This window comes from Opisthorchis viverrini (genome assembly GCF_000715545.1).
Source record: "Opisthorchis viverrini unplaced genomic scaffold opera_v5_129, whole genome shotgun sequence".
NCBI classification, from domain to species: Eukaryota; Metazoa; Platyhelminthes; class Trematoda; order Opisthorchiida; family Opisthorchiidae; genus Opisthorchis; species Opisthorchis viverrini.
In genome coordinates, this window is record NW_008751783.1 from 1,354,942 (window position 1) to 1,366,905 (window position 11,964).

General features: G+C 42.3%; 1 protein-coding gene across 1 annotated transcript in view; it reads left to right on the forward strand.

The window, feature by feature from the left end:
* The window catches only part of T265_13982 (hypothetical protein), a gene marked incomplete at both ends in the record, with an annotated part of 60,930 nt that overhangs the window by 42,670 nt on the left and 6,296 nt on the right, over positions 1–11,964 (forward strand). The window contains one exon of the mRNA XM_009171481.1: positions 11,181–11,580. Coding sequence (XP_009169745.1) covers positions 11,181–11,580 — 400 coding nt within the window. The remainder of the gene's footprint in view (positions 1–11,180; positions 11,581–11,964) is intronic.

Consider the following 11,964-nt stretch of genomic DNA (forward strand, 5'->3'; position numbering starts at 1 on the left):
ACTTGACCGTTCGGCCACTAGTGGCTGATCAGCAGTGTGATTAACTCGCACTTAGACAGGATATAGCGCCGCTCATCCTTCAATCACGGGATCCACATCACGCGGTCTCACTTGTTGACTGGCTCCTCGAGCAACGACTTCTCAGATAGAAGTTTCACTCATCGGGTGAAGTTTATTCTTCCACTGAGCTACTTATATATTGTGGGTAGTGTGAGGAGATTTGGGATATTTTGTGTGGGATTTCGTCCTGTAAGTGAAGCCAATCTATGCTGAAAAGCCGAGAAGCACTGTACAGCTGTTTCATCCTTATTGGGAATCATCAGCAGTGCGCATCTCACGAAACTCCGAAGAGTCTCGAACCCGCGGCCTCCCGGCTAGTAGTTTGAACACTTAACCGTTCGGTCACGAGTGGCTGATCAGCAGTGTGATTAACTCGCACTTAGACAGGATATAGCGCCGCTCATCCTTCAATCACGGGATCCACATCACGCGGTCACACGTGTTGACTGGCTCCTCGAGTCGCGGGTTCGAGACTCTTCGGAGTTTCGTGAGATGCGCACTGATGATGATTCCCAATGAGGGTGAAACAGCTGTACAGTGCTTCTCGGCTTTTCAGCATAGATTGGCTTCACTTACAGGACGAAATACCACAAAAATCCCAAATCTCCTCACACTACCAACAATCTATAACAGAAACTATCACTCAGGTGGTAACGCAGAACTTAGGGTGTACGATCCGCTATCGACCCGCTACGTAAAGAACATTCTCGTCATCATGAAGCGGTGTTCAGTACACACACATGAACTGCTCAATGCTACGTTTGAGGATATCAAGTTTACAGTCAAACTGAAAGAGAACAACTGACGACCATTTTTGGACGTTTTGGTAGACACCAAGTTTGATTGGACTCTCAAAGCCCACGTATTCTGGAAAGGAACATAAACGAACCAGACAGCCAACTACAACAGCAACTACCCAATGAACTACAAGCTACATTCAACCCGTGTTCAGAAGGACGGAAACACATTGTACCACCACAAAACCCAGAGAGAAGGAAGAAAACCATTCACTCAGAATATTCCAGAACACCGTATACCCAGCAACAGCGAGATCAAGTGATCAGAAGAAGACTTCTACCTGGAATCAAAAATATATCCTTGTTCACAGCCAGATTATCAGGTAGAATAGGAATCCGTGTAACCCGCCAACCGAATGTGGCCTTACGAAAACTGCTGTCATAACCGAATGACAAAAATATAAGTCAACTGCAGCCAGTACAATAAGTTTGGTCCTGGACGGATGGTGAAGAATCCGCACATACAAATAAACGAACACAATGCAGTCATCTGAGAATATAACCTCTACTGTCGAACTCCTTAATGGCTACCAAGATGGTCAAGAATTCAATCATGAAAACACCAACATCTTCGTACACGGAGACACGAGACAGTGTAGAGAATTTCTGGCGCATTTAGCTAGATTGAATTTATGCATCACTACGTGCAAAGGACTAACAGCCCAGCCGATATACTCAAAAACAACTATCGGAATAACAATCCAAGAAACATCAACAAGTCGCAACAACGAAGGTCATAAAGTGGAATCCAGAAAAGTCAGTGACAGAGACCACTCAATTATCGACCAGAGGAGGAGGGCAGGAAGAGTCAGACTCGACAGTCATGTGGTAATCCACCAATCAGGACACCGGATAACCTGGATAATAGGGTCCCCCGCGTGAACATGATCGAAGGTCACCCTCTCCTAGAAGCAGCCGATTGTACCACCTCTATTGGTGATGAAGCGTTTGCAATTAAGCTGCCCATCTCAGGGAACAAACCAACAGCCACAACAAACCAACCACGCTACCTCAGCTACCAACACTGTTCTCAGTAGCATAAAAGTAGTGTCCTCGGGTTTCGCGGCTTACAGTGAACTAGCGGTAAAACAGAGGTGCGGTCATCTGCGTAAATAAAAAAGTCTGTGCTTGTAAAACATTGCTGATTCTTTTTTTAATTCTGTATCCCACTTGCATGTGTCAAACTGTGATGGAAATCCAAGAAGAGCTCTAAAACTGCTTCAGACTGGTTTGCAACCATCGTGCGGATAGTAGGATTCACTCGATAGACTCAAGTAATTTTTCACCTGATTTGCGAAGCACACCGTAAATGTTGAGAGTTCGGCTACTATTCATTGGTGGATTTTTTGGGAAAGTTGTGACCGTTCACTAGAAGCCAAATCCTAACTTCCAGACCGGGGTCTAGCGTAATCATTCGACGAGCTCTCTGACTCCTCTGCCGATGAAGTAAACTGTTCAGTTTGAGGATGGGCGGATCGTTATTTTGTTTTTGCCTGAGTGAGTCACTTGACGAATCATTCGCGGACATCTGGGGGAGGAAGATTTCAAGTCTCCCCAAAGAAGTGAACTGATAGTGGTCTATAACCATAGCCGTTCGATTACGGTAAATGCAAGGCGAATGAGACAAAATCTTCCCAGTACCCGCATGATTTATTTTCAGCAAATTTCGGTATTTCACACCCTGACTTGCTTTTATTTTGACCAATTCGACCATATTACTATTCTCTCCTACATGTCGGGGTTAGTGACTTGTGTATGTGGTGTGGCAACTACAGGAATCATGCGTTTCTTCGGACAGACGCGCCAGACAATACCCGTGTCCTCGATGTTAGTGTGGGGGGCCGCAACGGAAAAGATAGCTAGCTTATTGGTAAGTCAACAGGTTCATTCAGGAGGAATCCCTAGCTTGGTGTTGCGTCCTTTTCTAAAAGTCAGCACAAATAAGTTGTTTAGAAATAAACACAAGCAAATTACAAACAATCTAAGCCGACTCGAAAATTCCTCCGTTTTGTGCTAACAGTCAGGCACGTGTTGGCACGCAAAATTTCCATAAATAATGTTCTCAGATTTGCGGCTAATATATGGGGCTGACTTGACTCGCCCGAAGAGTATACTTCTTAATCTGTTTGTACTTGAATGGTTTGAGGACACAGCTTGAGCTGTTACGCAGAGTTACCTTTTTCACATATTGATGAAGTATTGCTACAACGTGCTGGAAGGTCAGTTACTTGAAAACCCAAAGTTGATGACTGATGCTGAGTGACGAAATTATATGCCTATTTGGAAGAAAACTATGGTTTCAATTTTGTTCAAGGTGCACATCGTCAGTTCGAAACGTCAGCAATCAAAATTAGTGAAAGAAATTGGACGTTACCATTGACAGAGAAGACAACACACCCTCAAAAGAGGTTTTTGTGTACACGCGAGATCGTGACGAGCCGTTGTCAAATAGGGTAGTCCGCTTGCACCACTCCATATGTATTTACATCCCCTGACAACGTTCCAAGAGAGAGAGACCACAAAGGATATCTCTTTGAGAATGCAATATGTACTCATCGTAGAAAACGCAGTTAAGCTTGATTTCGTTCCAAGGAGCGTCAGCTGAGTTGCAAAACATCAAGATACATGAGACGAATTATGTGTCAGAACAGCATCTATTTCTGTTAGCTAAAATCAGGCAGGCTAGGTGCGATGTGATGCAATCTTTTCGCTTCCCGTGATCAAGTTACTGGTACATCACGATCGTATGCTCCATGTTTTCTAATTTAAACGTTAGAGCAGCCGTTTCAGCTTTTCAGTAGTTTCACTGTCCAGGGATCTCAGCTTCCGAATCGAAAGCCTACCTGGTTGAAGGGTCACTATTTAACTGAAATGCTAGACCTCAGAGTGGAAGCAAAATAATCCCCAATTTGCACTGCCTAGTGCTGAATTTTGCAGGATGTTTTCTTATCCTGATTCGAAAAACGCTACGAATCATTTCAGATAATTTTTTCTATTAAAGCAACCCAACTATTCAAGGTTTTGAGTGTTTCCGGGCATCCTTTTTGACCAGACTCTTGGATTTATCCTCCTGTGCCTCAGAAAACCGACTGAATAAAACTCAGCACAGATTTAAAGATCGACGTTTACAATTCTTAATCTTGTCGGGCTTGAAATAGCAAAACTGTTTTACAGGTTACTACATCCTTCAAATTCGGAGGCTTCTATATAGATCCAAGACGTCATTCAGCTGTGAATCGAAGAATCCCAGCAAACATGAACCCCTAAACATTGTAATTGCTATCCAGCAGGATAATTTGAAGATAGATTAGTTCTTGCACACAAGCAGTTTGATTACCGAAGTTTATCAAAGTTTATCAATAATGTCCAGGACGTTCCTAAAAACCTTTGAACAAAATGACTAAACTTCTTCATTTTTGGCTTGCTCTCTAAATTTGTGGAAAGGAGAAATCCGGAGGTAAAGTATCTGGAGTTTAGGCTACTTGGAACTGAGTGCGCGTAAACACAGTTTTAGCTGACAGGTTGCGCTAGACTACAGTCGAGTTCACTTCTGCGTCAGATTCACGTCACCCTTTATGTTAGCTTTTTTCCAGAAACCCAACTTCTGTCCTAGTATTCGACTTGCAAATTATTAGGTTGAAATATTTCGCTGGGAAATTATAATTGCAAATTTTTTCGTTGGACACCGATTTCCGTTCAGCAAGAAGAATCATTTGAAAATGTCAGTTGCATCAACTGATACACCCAGCGCAGACTTTTTCTATGGACAGGCCCTGAAACTGGATGGATTTTGAACGCAGCATATTGAAACTGAGACACTACATCCACCTGCTTATTGATTCACAAACCAAAATCTCGCTGATAGGGCGTCCAAGTGAATAAATAACATTCAATGTTGACTGAAGAGGACGCAGTGCTCCTCACTGGAATGGAGACACGCCATCTTAAGTGAAGTACTTTTGTGAATAATTAACTATGTACGACAGCACAGTCCGCTGACACGAATTCAGGTCACTTTCTGTAAGAGTCTTGATGCTTGTGCACGATAAGATAGCCAAATAGGAAACAATACAAGAGCCCATACTCATTTCTGCAAATCGTCCGTGGGTTGTTAATTAATAATTAAAATTCCATCTTGATCACAGCCACATACTATTTGTCGACTGTCATTCCAGCTGACTGCTGCGTTTGGATGATAGTTGTATCCAGTTTGTCAGAGAACCAAGCTACTAAGAGTGCACGAGGAAACCTGTTCGGACAAACTGTTGTTTACCATTTTTTTACTCGGGAAAATGATGAATACTTGTTTTATTTCCGCTAAAATTTCATTATTATTTCGGGGCTGAGCACACTAAAGCGTTCAATAGCGATGACTTGCGTGAACATCAGTTGGTTTAACAAGTAACCAACGCAGCTGTGTAGTTCGAGGAAGCAGACTTGGTTGTAAAGCTGTTCTGTCCCACCCGGCTGAGTAGAAGACTGTGATCATTCTATATGGTCTCTAGAAGTATCTACTACACTGGCGCCTTGATTGATGAGTGAAACAGCGCAAAGAATTCTTGAATTTTCACCCATGCATGATGTTTTAAAGACAGTAAAAGTAAATAATACTTCACACTACTTACGTCTCCTGAAATAATAAATAGTACGAAATAACGAGAAAATAAAAATCCCCCGCCGATGCACAGCAGCTTGGGGCTGTGTTCAAAATGATAAGGGTAAACACGCTTACTCAAAAGCCATTGTTGTAGAGATTTTCTTTTTGAAAAACTGATGTGTAGTTCTCTACCTGGAACCAGCATGTTTCTCGTTAATTAATTGAGTCTGATTGCTCAACTGTATATTAGCAATGAAACACTGGTCAACATAGCTCTACAAATCTCCGAGAATGCGGCGAATATACACTCATTTGCAAACTAATTTAGTTTTTTCGAGATACTCACCTGGAACCCAGCTGAATCTTTCGTTTGTGATGTTTTCAGACAACTGAATGTGCTGCACCAAGCCGCCTTATGTTTCAGTCGCTACGATATTCGAGACATCGAGATATCGCTATATCGAGATATAGCGATACATGTACACCTTTGTAATGCACTACTCGTAAGGTTGCTGAAAATCCGCGGATAGTCCACGAGAATGCATTTGAAACTATGCCCCTTTCAACTTAAACAAATGTTTAGTGCTTCACTGGAATGTCGCCAAAATGGTTAGCCTGAGAAATAATCGTTTGTGCAATAGACACTTACTAAGTAACCGATTGCCGCCTCACACTCTACTGTGAACAATGCAGTTTGATAGTTTTCGCCTTTAAAGCTATACTGATCAGTGAGAAAGATAAGAATGGCTTAGAATGCAATACATGCGCACACTCATCGTTTACCGACTTCTTGTTCGCTTTCTCGAACAACAGCGCGGTATGTCAGCCTAAGACGCAATCATTACTCACACGTTTTTTTCGTGTGGTCTATTTCAGGCAAACAAAAATGCATGCCCATGTCAAATTCTTAAAACTACTTGGTGTTCTGACTTACCTCTAGGTGACGCTGGACAAGCATGGTACAGTTGTGAGGTCAAGATGGCGCTTTTCTGTGTTGAATGCCAAACTAGTGTTAGCTATGCAGCTGGACAGTCATTTGAAAGCACACTGAGTAGGCAGAATATCAGGCAATCTCCTTGTGAGCCCTGTCTGCATAGTCCGCCTCTTTGATTTGCTGAAATGTTACTTAGCGAATTAACTCGGAAGCAGTAAATGTGATTCCACATCCTTTTTAGCCACCACGTGAAAACCAGAAAAGTGTGCTTTGCTGAATTTCGCATGGCTCGTGCGTTGCTAGCAGCAATAAAGAAGACATTCTGTGACCTTGCCTAACGAGAAATCATTTCAAGTTTAGTGATGGTTCACCTTTGAAAGAAAAGCTACATATAACATCAGGACTTGTACACATTTTTCTTCTGGATTTGTTTGAATCTAACACGTACCTTAGATAGCATAGTGGTTCACTCATCGCAGTCACCGTTCAATGACACCACGTGACGATCGATGTGGCATGAGATTATTGGCTTTTATGAGATTCGCGTTGATATGTGAGATAACGTGCTGGCATGACGTTCAAACCGAAACAGAAGAACGATGATAGCTTTCGATTATGATCTCTGGCTCGAAAGTCCAACCACGGGGCAGTAATGACTGGGAATGACTAACAGAATGAGCTAGCTTTCACATCATCACATATAACGCATCAGTAGGAAGAAATGCTAAATTGAATACTGCGTTTTGGCCAACTCAAGACTTTGCAATGTCAGAAGAATAACCGTCAGTGTAGTTCGGGAAATCACGGTAATCTATAGTCGCCTTCAAATATCGTTCTATTCCCAGAACGATCACCTTTCCAATATAACTTACTTGCTTGCCCCCTACGAAGTCATGAAAGAGACAGGTGACCTAATAACGCATCTACTACGAAAGCTGTGTGCTCAACTTTTTGCACCAAAAGTGCTTGAAACTTTATTTTGACATATAACCTAAAAAAGAAGCAACTGAACGAGCTGGACTGACTGCTAACAATCCGCTTTTTGAACTCATCAAAGCTGTACAAACATTCATCCAGGAGAAGGACAACGGATGAACTTCTTAGAACATGTACTGCAGTTCACATCCGAGTGAAGAGAATGTCAAAGCCAAACTACAAACAAAACCATCAACCAGTGGTATGAGCTTTCGAACGAAACGCCTCTTCTCTATGTTTGTCAGTAGTAGCTGTCTAACAGAACAACCTGATTTCTTTCGAAAAATCACTGCCTCTTGTCTGTGCAAGCACCCAACGGAATAAAGACTGTATCACTAACTTAACCCATCGATTACTGCTATCAAACAGAATACCAGGAGCTAGAAGCATGGTTGCGTTGGGTTGTTGAAGATCCGAGGCGGCTGTCGACTCAGCCAAGATTTCAATACCTTCTGGGCCTTTGAACGAACAAAGTGTAGTAGCAGTGGGTGGTAATTATCGTAGGTATCCGCCTCTAAAATCATCGAAGAACGAAACTGTGGTAGCTATAAGCACTGTACAATTTGGACACGGTCACTGTCTTCTGTACATTTCGCAGGTGATGATGGCGACGACACATTTAATGCTGAAGATAGTGAGCCTTTTCCGTAGATGGAGCACGAAACCCGTGCACTACGCTCGATCTTCACTACTCCAACATACGTTTTGTCAGTCCATTTAACCACCAGCTCATTTGATGAAGTGTACATCCAAGACGTATTCGTTTACAAACATTTTTCCGAATTTCCCTTCTGAGAGCTTCATGACACACGCGAAAGAAAACACGTCGCTTTTCTCATACCACCCATCCACTCTTTTGGGAGTATTACCATGAACTTCTATCTTGTTTCAAAAAAGGTTGTGCACGAACTTTTTTGAAGAAAAATTCCCCCCAATTTGAACGAAAGCATCCGCAAGTTTCGCAGATGCATCCGCTCACTTTTTCAGAGAGTCATAAAACATCAAAAACACAAGGTAATAAACATAGTGTTTAGGAATATGATCCTATTGGCTACCGAATTTGTGGGTTACTAAAGACGTTAAATTTGGCTAACATGAGGTCATGATCAGTTTTAAAAAACCAAACCATGTTGCATCAGGAACATTAATTCTTTCAGATCTGAAACCAGTCCAGAATTTCTTCTATCTGTTGGAAAACCAGGCGGCTGAAACTATGGTTCCTTATCTACGGTTCCTGAACCATGGCTCCACAATAGTTGAACCTCTTTGACGTCATGCACTTACCAGTTCTCCAGCAGGCATTTACTCGTTCATGCAGTTTTCTTGTCCGTTTATAGTAAGCGTTAATTATCCGTTCATGGAATGTGCAGAGCACTTCAGTTTTAACTGAGTCTTCTTAGAGATTGTTACCTCCCATCCATTCTGTACGTAGGGGCCATGGATTACTGCAAAGACAGCTTAATCTTTCTTCTAATACAACGCTACGCATGCGTTTGTGGCAGAACTCTTCGACAGCCTACTGTCTGCTCCATCCTTTTTGGAGCGACATTCGGTGAAAACATCCATCTAAGACTCCGATACATCTCCCCACTTGTGCACAATTTGATGTTCAGTTAGAATAGAAGGCTGATGAAAACTCGCGCCTAAGTAACGGGCTTCAAGACGGACAGACCCGATAGTGCACTGTTAAAGATTTCAGGCGACCTTATGAGTGGCGTTGTCACAAAAAGCAGATCGTTACCCTGAATATCGTTCCAGCTGCTGCTGCAGCAAACTTGCTTCAAACATGGTATTCAGCTCATGTCTATTTGAGCTCCCAGTTAATACTGACTTGTTATGCGAATGAATGTGTATCACCACTTGCTTATCCTTGCTTGGATTTATCAACTTTGAGGAATAGCCCGATAAGTACCCCAAAGAGTATGAGTTTAAAGTTGGTTTTAGGCTGCAGCTGGCCCATCGACATCACAATCAAGACCCAGATGTACATAGACCGTTTCATGCATCCTGAGTAGAGTAGGTTAACAAGCTACCTGATTCCTGATTATTCGGGAAGTTTGCTCGAATGACCATCACTGTTCCCATAGGTTTCTCCACCGCCTTCAAGATAGCGAAAGCAGTAAATGAGCACTACCAAAACCATTCAGTGCAACTTCCCACCTAAAGCAAGAAAGTGATTCTATTTCATATAGAAATACTGTCCCCCGAGCTGTTCACTGGTGACTTATACACCTTGAATCTTTCTCCCGGAAGGTTACAGATTTAAACCAAATATTCCTATCGGGAGTTCATCGCCTTTGTGCCTCTAATGATTCCAAATCCAGCGGGCTTAAACATTGCACAGGAAGATATGATATTTTGTTCTCATTATGAAATATTGTTGTCGAAAGAGAACATTCCACGTATCCCAGTACGGTACTTTCGTGATAACCGATGAGAAACGCAAAGTTCGCACTTCCTAGATAGCAAGAACTGAAGCCAACCTGAAGAGTGCGCACTGAACATGCAGAGCAACAAAGGGCCAGTGACCACATGTGGTACTTTTGTGAGTCCATAAGACGACAGTAAATTAAACCATCGAGGCCGTTAAGCTGTCAAATATATCTGCGTGAATTCACCAACGGGCATATGAGAGAATGTCTCACGCCAAAGTATTGTTTCTCTTGGTTCCTGCTTTGCACTCTTCAGTCAACGTTATAGACAACCTTGCGCACGAGATAAGGCTTAATTAGAAATCAGTTTTTGAAAAAGCGAAGCCGTCTGAGTAGACGGCGAAAAAATTTTACTACATAATTCTCTGCAATAAACTTGACAATAACTGCTGGGCCTGTGATGGATTTCACTCAGCAAAAACTTTACCGGCTGAAAATAAGTACCGACTAAGAATTATTTACACTTAGGACTGAGCACCGCCGCTGATAACTTCATATAACAATCAATGATATGAAATCTCTGACCTCACAACATTGCGATGTCAATTAAAGTCGGAAAACCTAACGTCGAATTCTTTTCAGTTCACTAATGCAGTCTGTAGACAAAGGGTTTGAAGGCGGATTAGGAGTAGTTCTTGAATGTCAAATGTACGGTGTGATCACAATGGCAGGCAGAAAATCCCTGAAGTTTCGTGGATTGTATACTCGTACAACCATCAAATAAGCACCAATAATTCAGTCGGAACTTTACCAGTGCAGTAAAGCCACATGCTCGCACTCAATTCGCGATGATGGATTGACTTTGTATAAAGTAGCTGAAACAGTTCATAGTTTATCTAGCTGTGAGGTTGAGATCCAGAATACATTCACTGATGTTTGATTCTAATCTCTGATCAAGAGAACCATTCAGCGAAAATCCTTCCGCATAGAGAGGATTTTGGTCGATTTATGAGTGGTTCGATCAAATATCGATCGTAAGCAGAAACATCAGTGGCGGGACATGACGCGTGATTTTGTGTGCGCTTGGCAAACCAATGGTCAGAATACCACAAAGTTTTTCTTTTAGTTACAATCAGCGATAAAGCAACTTTGTACAGAAACCGACAGTCCCATTCTAAACAGGTAGTAAATGCCGCCAGCGGTGCTCAACGGAGCCAAAGAAATCAAAATTGCCACTCTCGAGTGAGAATAACTGTTGAGCATACTCAGATGTCAATCCTGAACAGGAAAGTCGGTCGAAACGTTTTCTGGTTGCCTTGTCTAGTCGAACTTTTCGCACTTAAAACTGGCTATCAAATTTGCTAGTACATGTTAGAACACAACTGAATTGTTAAATGTTACTAACGTGATCTTCTCACCATTTCTTACCGACATTCTCTTTTTAGGGGACAATAGAACTTTTAATAGAAGCCAGTGACCAAGGGAGTCCTCCGCAAAAGAATTCCATACAACTTCATGTCAGTGTGAACAATATGCCACCGGTTGGTCGAAACATGATTCTTGTTTCTCGGCCTGGATTCGCTGACCTCGAGAAAGATATGGGCAACCAGTCCGGCACTATTGAAATAAACAAACTGATTATGATGTGTATTGTCATCTCGACCACCGTCATATGCATCATCATGATGTTTGTCATCGGTTTGTGCGTAAGGCGCACTTCCTGTTATCGACTTCGACATTCTCTTGGGACGCCATGCAACAGAACTTCCGCGGTTATGTGGCGGGCAGAAAATGGGACAAAAGGACAGTCTGAAAATGAAAAAAGGTTTAGCAACATTTGTAAAAGTAAGCCATAACTGCTATTTAGGCTCCCGTTTGTGTTCGTCCTAAATATTTTTAGTGTTTGGTTTACCTTTTTACACACTTTTGCTTAGCCTTCTAAATGTCAGTCAGTAGTAAGTATGGTTGGTTTCACGATCCTATTCCGTTAACCCCGAATTTATGAGTAATATGAAGAAGTGGAACAAAATAGTAGTATGGTCAATGAGGCCATTTTTGAGGGCCATTATCTCATTTATTGGTCTGGAACACTTAGTTGCATTTTTCTGACCTCAGCACCACATCAAATTTGCGTCTTTCATTTGCTCGATCACGTGATTATGCTTGGGGGTTCAGTCAGCACTGTTACGGACCCCCCCCCCCCCCCCCCCCCCTCCGCCCCACTGCGCG